The sequence below is a fragment of the Anneissia japonica genome, unplaced genomic scaffold (assembly GCF_011630105.1).
Source record: "Anneissia japonica isolate Jap-2015-1 unplaced genomic scaffold, ASM1163010v1 scaffold287714_len2871179_cov188, whole genome shotgun sequence".
Classification (NCBI taxonomy): Eukaryota; Metazoa; Echinodermata; class Crinoidea; order Comatulida; family Comatulidae; genus Anneissia; species Anneissia japonica.
The window spans coordinates 129,403-138,221 of NW_022755542.1; the positions used below are offsets into that span (position 1 = coordinate 129,403).

Below are 8,819 nucleotides of genomic sequence, written 5' to 3' on the forward strand. Positions count from 1 at the left end.
GGTCAAAAGTTTCCAATTTAGCAAGAGGGCGCCATTCATGCCTTATTACAGAATTTGCACGCGTAAATCCCGGAGAACGCTATCTTGTGTTTATAAGATCTTTGCTAAAAACTCAACATATAAGACTGATTATGCAATGCTTAGTAAGGCATAACTGGGGCCTACCGAGCAGAAGACAAACTTAAATTTACAATTATACGTACTAGCAATTACTTCAGAATCATCGTCCGTGTTTTCAAAAAATGCAGTTTCTCCGTAATAATTTGGTGACCAATCTGGAGTCAGGTACAGAAGGAAAGTCCATTCCTCCTCATGATCCTCGCAGTCTTCGTGGATACGTGTGTGGTCTGCGCTACGTATAACATTGCATGAAATGTCATACGGAAACCATGTGTCTTTACCTGTGAAATTCAAAGAAAAACTAGATTTGAACTCGTCACTGAGGACGAGTTAGGTGATCCGCCGTACTTTGACCCTCACGAAGCACGCACGGTTCTGATTGAAAAATATTATATGCTAAAACATGCTCTATTTAAGAGTATTCAAAACCTAGGGAACAATGCTCTCTTGTACCTTGATCATTAGCACATCCTCTTCTGTAATTTACAGGCTAAACTTAATTGGTGGCCAGACCAGACTTTATCTAAATCCGCTTTTGAACAATTTATCAAACTTTACACTACATCACAAGAGTTCCAGTCATATCAATAACTTGTACCACAAATGTGACCCAAGCTCACAAAAGGGCTATAAACTCGCACCGCACTGTGTTGAGAAACAAGCCTCCATAGCCAGAATAGGACGTAGAACGTGAATTTTGTGTGAATTGGGTTTTTGTGTAATAAATAAGTATAACTATTAATCTTACTATTCCTGAAGTTTGAGTTTAAAATTAAAACTGTAAAAGGTAAAACTTAGCCAAAGGCATTTTTCTCAAAACTTGATTTAAGAAAGTTGGCAAGATTAATAATTATTCAAACGGTCATAATGCTGTCTCTTATACACATCTAGATGTGTATAAGAGACAGGTCTATAGCTGGGGCTGAGGTGCTCCATGGTGATTGTGTCCAAAAATGGCACTCACAGACTTAAAATTTGAATATAATTTTCTTTTTCTCAATTTTTTCATAGGAATTTAGGTTTGGAGGGACCATGCCAAATGTGTAAGGCTTTTATTATTATTATTATTTATTATTACTATTATTATTATTATTATCAATTTAACAAATATGTGAGACTTGATAGGTCTGCTTTATATTTGTAAAACTTCATACAAATATTTTGGGATTCTAGTCAGTAAGAAATCATATTACCCTTATCATTATCATCTTCATCATTGGCGCTGCAGATGGAAACACCATCATCACTTTCATTTCATCCTCATATTATTATCATGAATAAATCATCGCAATCCCCATCATTATCACCACAATAATCAACTGTTTTACCTGATGAGAATGAAGCCACTTGCTGTACAATGGGCCACATTCGGCTACGAACAAAGCCATCGACAGAAAATGCTGCGATCCAAACCACATTATCACTATCAAAATCAAAACTGTCATCATAATAAAAATCACCTAAAAATGAAGACGAACAAATTCAAAATGATTAAAAAATTTACATTTAGTTCAGATATATTTAAAAAAGGTAGTTATGTATTGCTGGCAGTTTATGTTGTCTTCATTGGGTGACGCATTTAAAAAAGAGAGATCAGCAAACAGAAATGAACCATAGACCTCCATGGTTCAGCATACAAACTGTACTGCCCTCTCTAGGCTATAAAAGAAAAAAAATGATTAAGATAAAATTATGATTTACCAAAGTTAAGTACATGGTGTTGTATTTTCTTGAGATCTTCTTCCAGAAAGAGGTTGTCAAAAACAAGAATTCTTTTACCATTTGCAGACTTGTATTGCTGAAAGGAAAACAAAAAGATGACACAAATATATTTTGTAAAACTATAAGATAAAAAAAAAAAATAAATATAAATAATAATTAAATAATTGTTGTACTTCTCTGTTCATCGAATATCAAAAAGAGAAAGTTTCCACAATATGCAACTTCTTACATGCAGACATTTGCTTTCTTGTGGAAGTGGGGGAGGCAGTGTTGATTTCTGGGAAACTCCAGCGACTCACAACAGTCTTGAGGTAGAAGAGGTAGACTTGTAGCATGTGACATGCCTAAATATAGTAATGATGACATCATATCATGACCATATATAGGCACATCATGGACAGAGCTTAATACATGTATCTGATCAAACAAATTATGTTTTTTTTTATCAAAATAATGCTAAAACTAAACAATCCTAAAGCAATATCAAGTTTTGTTACAATGACAAATGTCACAAATGTGTATTATTTGCCATAAAGTGATCCCTTAAATAGAAGCCCTGGGCTTCTTTTTTTTTGCCAGGCTTTTTCGAGATGGGATTCTTTTTGAGATGGGCTTCTCTTCGAGCAGTGGCGTATATAGAAATTTTGAAATGGGGGTGCTGATGGGGGGGAGCGGTGATCAGCTGAGGGGCTCTAATTTGCAAAATCTCCCCCCCCCAAGATACGCCACTGTCTTCGAGGCTACTTTTGCAAAGTAAAGAGATAGGCTTCTTTTCAAAATGAATGCTGTAAATTTTGGGAATTGGACTATAAAACAACAAATAGGGCCACTGTAACATCAATCCGTATCATGGAGTGTATTAATCTAAACTACTGTAAACCAAGTGTGTTATCTATTTTGTTTCTTTGAAATTCATGTACAGTGTATGTACTGTACTCTCGAAAAGAACCCCATGCTATGTATGGGATTCTTTTTGAGATGGAAAGTGGCACCTGGTCTTATGCATTTCCTTGACTTATGCACTATGTCACTTGTAGTTTGTCCTTGGCTTACTTTCACAAAATGTTCCCCAATGTTTTTCTGTGTGTTCTCTACCAATGGCATACTGGAAAATAATTCTACAGTGCTCTTTTTCTTAGCTTTAACTTCGGCCTCAAACATGGCTTGATTTTCTGCTATATGCGTTTGGTTGGTACTGAACTTGGCCACTAAAAACAATTGGCCTGCCCTAAAGCCGACACTAGGTGGCCTAGGCAAGAAACCTGTTAAAATGATAAAATGATATAAATTTTTAAGACGTATTAAATGTAATATTATGATAGGAAAATATATCATAAAAGGGCTGTAAACTCGCACTGCACATTGAGGAACATGCCTCAATAGCCAGAATAGGACGTAGAACGTGAATTTTGTGTGAATTGGGTTTTTGTGTAATAAATAAGTATAATTATTAATCTTACTATTCCTGAAGTTTGAGTTTAAAATTAAAACTGTAAAAGGTAAAACTTAGCCAAAGGCATTTTTCTCAAAACTTGATTTAAGAAAGTTGGCAAGATTAATAATTATTCAAACGGTCATAATGTTGCTTCCAGACACCCGATCGAGGTTGTTTGTCATTTTAAAGTAAATGATATGCTCTATGCCATTATAACAAAAATTTTGGCCTGAGGACGAGTTTTATAATCATGGGTGACATTTTTTAATACTAGAAATTTATCAAACAATATACAAGTTATGTAGGCTCTTCCTTGGTAAAACTAAAATTCAAAAAAAAAAATGCCAACCCAAGATTGTTTTAGATTTTGAATAAGTCACTCTCTTGTGTAGGACGCCCACTGCCGTTTATACTGTAGATACTTATATTACCCAGTAATCACTGCGCACGGTTTGTTTGTTTGTGTATCTGTTTTCCACATGACAGAATACTTTCATAGAGGGCAGTAAGTTTCCTTATTTTTCTTTAACATCATACATATCATCTTGCGCAGTGCAGTAGTGGGTAAATTACCTACAAACGACAGTGGGCGTCCAACACTGGCTGCATATTGCAAATCGTATTTTATACTCTCATAAAGCGTGGTTGGCTCTAATGTTCTATTTGTACTCTTTGAGAATAAGTAACGTAGAATACATTGGAATTCACATACCAATAGTGCTGTCGAAAACAAGAAGGCGGCCATACTTTGGCTTGATGCTAGCCAGCGCCAAGTTCTGATCTCTCTCATAGAATATAGCGTCTCCGTAGTTATCCTTTCGCCATATCTGATTCAGGTATATCACAGCTGAAAACTCACTGCCGACAGTATCACTACCAAAAAAAACTTTATTTGCATCTTGTCTGGAAAATTAAAAAATAAAATTGTTCACAATAAGAAACATTTGAACATGAGGCTTGTCCAAAACCAGCATCAGTGACCAAAACTAGAAAACTCAATTTTTAACATATTCAATTTTTAACATATTCAATTTCTCTACATTATAAGCTTTAAAATGATAGGTCACTCTGGAATTGACTTACTATTTCCTGATTAATGAGTAAAAGTATTATGGCTTTTCTGTACTAAAGTATACAATATTTCCACATTCTTTTGCTACAGTGTACTACTGTACGTTGGTTTTAGGATGGCAAGTCTCATATAGATATGCTATAATCTTACACTGCGGTTTAGGTTTTTTTTAATCTTGGAAACTATAAAATTTAGTTTATTTTTTTCAGTATGAAATAAATCCAAGGCAACCTACAAAAGAACTAAAGACAGTGGAAATGCTGACCACAATTGAATACCGCAATCAAAGTAAAGTGATGAGATTTGAGCCTGTTTATCATTTACTGCAGACAAAAATAATACATAAAAATCTATGGTTATACAGTAATTCGTAATCTTCATACAGTACTCAAAAAGAACTTAAAACAGAATGATTTTCGATGGTATAAATGGTGGGTGGTATGCACCTTTTATGTAGTAAAACCTGATGGACAAGCAGAGTGGTGGTAGTACTGTAATTCAGGGGCGGATTTCAGGGGCAGCCCGGCCTCGGCCCCCCCCTCTTTTGGGAGGTAAAAGAAAGAAAAAAGAAAGAAAAAGAAAAAAATGACAGCCCAGAACGCCTCAAATGTTATTTTCGGGCGTCTAGAACACAAAACTTTCGCGGCCCCTTTAGGCCATTGTTGTCTCGATCGGCCCAAATTTGGTCCCCCTTTCGGCCCCAACCCTTTTGGATCCGCCCCTGTGTAATTGAACCAGCAACCAAAATATGTGAAACTATCTGTAGTAAGGTTCAGCGCACACACAAAGCAACAATCAGTTTATATCGACGGATCTATGCTACTTGACTTCAAAAATTACATTTATAAGCTACAGTACTACTACCTTCTACCTGTTGACATAGTTCTTACAATTATTACCTAACAAGGTGTTACTGGATGATGTTCAGTAATCTGATTTAACCTACAGGCTATTCTAAAAACAGTGGTCAACAAGTATCATACCGTCTTACAATGTTGAGCTCAACATGGGATAATTGCATGTCCGTCTTTTCACTGACAGTTGCTACGACTTGTTGGAGTAACCTTCCAAAGCCTGTATCTGCTATCTTATTCGGGTTCAATGGTGCAGTCCATGGTGCAAAACAACGTACGTTGCCTTCTCTGTACCTGTGAGAATTGCGACCTCATGAGTTTTACTACAAAGATTTGAGTTAAGCAGTTACAGATGGCCAAAGGACTGGAGATTAAGGGTAGGAAATAAAATACTAGGATGGCAAAACTCCTGAGAGGGTAATGAAAAAGTTCCAAGATGGTAGAAAGCACACCAAGTAATTTATTTTAAAGGATAATTTGAAAGTGGAACAGAATTTGAATAGTGTTCTCAATTACATATAAACAATATATTTTGTTGAGGATTTGGGTCCAAATAAAAAATTTAATGTCTGTTAATGTGCACTGTTGTGAATAACTGTGACAGATTTTTTGGCTAAAGTTGACCTGTTCACTGTTTTTGGGTTGATTGCTGACCATGTACACAAAGTATTGAGACTTGCACTTACAGGAAGTCTTCCCACAATGGTCAACCTTCCACCAAAAAAAGTGACAATTTTTCTTTTTTTTTTTAATGTCTGGTTGACAGGTCTGTGTTTGGGGTCTACCCATACCCCCCATTGATTAGTTGACCAAGGCTGTAATTGCTTGAGGGTATACAGCAGTAAATAGAGATAATGTATGCAATCTGGGCAGACTCAAATAATGGTACAGGTGCTAGATAAATCTGAAATGTTGAAAAATCATTTCTGCTAGAAATAAACTACTGTACCAAATTCAGGTAACAAAACTTTTCAATAAAGCAAGATACAGTATTTTTGATTGCAGATTTTAATAGCATTGCCTAAAATGACACAGAGTAGTACTTTTCAGCTATGAATCTTTTTCCAATAGAAAAAAGCCTTTCAAAACGAAACAGAAAATCATCAACATGAAATGCAGTAGCAAAAAAAGGGGACATGGGCTTTTGGTCTAAAATTGTTTGTGCGTTCATAATTCAAAAGGAACATTTTGGTTACCTGGGGACCTCTAGGTGATTTGGCATGTAATGACTCATTAGAACACTCACCTCCATTTTGCTGCGATCATATTGAACCGCTCCAATAATAACAAGCTTGTTAAGGTGAAGACATCATCGAAAATGTGCACTCCGGTCCCACTCTTAGTTTTATAAACTCTCACAGGTTCAGGAATCGAAAGTCTTTCAAATTCAGAAAAGTTGCCACAGCTACTTGAACTTGGGTGCTTTGAGCTTTTGTGCTTTGAATTATTATCCTGTGTTACAGGCTGGCATGTCTGATCTTTCCAAGTTTCTTCTGATGACTGTTCACTAGATAGAACATCTCTGCTTAAAAGAATGCTGTCAAAGAGAATCGTGACCAGAATTCTTGATGGCAGCATGATCTCACCATTCTTTTCCACTTAGTAAACACTTATAAACCCTGATAGTAGACTAATCCTTTTCAAATCACACCAAGTATATACATTAGCTAGCTCTGTTGTTAGAAAAAAAAATTCATCTACAATTAGTATTATTAACATCAATAACATTCAAACAACAACTCAAAACACATATTTTCAATTATATTTTGCATAATAATTTGTATTTTTATTTACATAAATCACATTAAGGCTTTTAGAAAAAATGTGTTCAATCAAGATTAAACTTTTTTTTCAGTAGCTGGAAAAGCCAGTGTTTTTGTTTCCATATTGTTTTCCTATCTTTTTGCAAATTTTGTCCAAGCATAGGCCATATCAAGGATGTGCCTTTTAAAATTTAGTGACGATCTAGAGTGTGGTGTGGATGTGGGGATCAATTAAAGAATTTAAAGGCAAACACTCCACACCAGATATTTAAAAAACTGATCTGAATGAAACATTCGGAAAAGTAAGGAAGAAGTTATGTTTTGGCAATGATCCAGTTTTGGGTGAAAATTTGAAGCTCATCTAAATTTCTCAACAACAAAACAAAAACCGGATAAACAGAATAAAAAGAAACAAGTGAGATATCTGAAAATAAACCCTCTAAATCCCAACACAGGATTTATTTCCAGAGGGATCGTGTGTGAGGTGTGACTACGAGACCATTCAAAGGAAAACATTCCAGACCAAATATTTCAAAAACTGATCAACTGATCTGAATGAAACTTTCTGGAAAGTTTAACCAAGTAAAAGGAAGAAATTATTAAATTTTTGGTGTGAATTTGAGGGTCATTTACAATTCTAACATCCCAGATGTAAATATCTCAAAAACCTTATCTATGGATTTAAATTAAACTTTTAAGAATAATTTGTCATGGTCCAACAAAAAAATGATTAAAATTTGAAGCCGATCCAAGTAGGGTGTGAAATTGAGGACCATTCAAAGGGAAATGTCCCGGGCTAGATATAATAAAAACTGATACTGATTTGAATAAAACTTTCTGAACATTTAAGAAAACTACAAGGACGAAATTATTAAATTTTGGTGATGATCCAGATTCAGGTGTGAATTTGAGGGTCATTTAAAGTGCTAACGTCCCAGACCTAAATATCTCAAAACTCACAATAGATCTAAATGAAACTTTACTTAGGCCTATGGTTTGCCATGATCCAATATTTAAAGGAAATGGAGTAGGGTGTGAACATGAAGGCCATTCAAAGGGAAACGTCCCAGACCGGATATCTTGAAAACTGATCGACTGATCTGAATGAAACTTTCTGGAAGATTTAACCATGTTACGAGGAAAAAAATATAAAATTTGAGTTTTCTAAAGCGTTTAAACCAGTTGCAGCTAGGTTAAACGCAAAAGTTACCATGAAATGCATGAATGATTTTTGCTCTTAATCAATGAATGAACTAAAAATGCTCTGACCTACACAGGGTCAGTTCATATAGCGTGCAATGGTTTGAGTCACCATATAACCCTCGCTATTACTATTGTAGCTATAGTTCGAGTCGGTATGGTTGCATTCAGTTCCAAGCTTTTTTAAAAAAATTTTTTGGCCTTTTCTGCGTTGATGGTGCGGACTATGGCGTTGCTCTCCATAGAATCATGAAGTGAGTGCATGGCTTCCCTTAGAAATTGCCAGGCACCACACAAATTCAACAGAAAATTTATGCACAACAGTTAAACAAGGAGGGATGAGTACAGATACAGTGGCTTCCCTCAGCCTCAGTGTCGAAGGAGAATAGGCCTAGCCTAGCCTACCTACCACCTAGGTAGGCCTAGTTTGCTAGCCCTGTTGCATTACTGTACTACCCGGAATTTAATAGCACTATATCCATTTTGCACACAATAACAAGCTTAGTTAATATCATAACATTGAATTTAACTACATAATTGTAAATACTCAAGCGGCCATTGGCTGACGTCAAGGATCAAACACTTAGTTTTGTTTTTGTCGGCTTCTTCCTTCTTCCAAAGATACTACTAGAAACACAAGATAGAGTTCTCCC

At 35.6% G+C, this 8,819-nt stretch overlaps 1 protein-coding gene across 3 annotated transcripts in view; it reads right to left on the bottom strand.

The window, feature by feature from the left end:
* LOC117123576 overlaps positions 1-8,819 on the bottom strand; it is a 14,240-nt gene extending 5,421 nt beyond the window's left edge. Inside the window, exons 1-8 of one of the 3 annotated variants that reach the window (XM_033269557.1) lie at positions 8,714-8,819; positions 6,450-6,876; positions 5,333-5,497; positions 3,990-4,180; positions 2,896-3,104; positions 1,822-1,918; positions 1,449-1,580; positions 204-401 (exon numbers count right to left, since the gene is read on the bottom strand). In XM_033269557.1, coding sequence (XP_033125448.1) covers positions 204-401; positions 1,449-1,580; positions 1,822-1,918; positions 2,896-3,104; positions 3,990-4,180; positions 5,333-5,497; positions 6,450-6,781 — 1,324 coding nt within the window. In that variant the 5' untranslated portion in view covers positions 6,782-6,876; positions 8,714-8,819. Of the gene's footprint in view, positions 1-203; positions 402-1,448; positions 1,581-1,821; positions 1,919-2,895; positions 3,105-3,989; positions 4,181-5,332; positions 5,498-6,449; positions 6,877-8,699 lie in introns of all 3 variants that reach the window. The other 2 variants (XM_033269556.1, XM_033269559.1) reach the window with 2 other exon arrangements.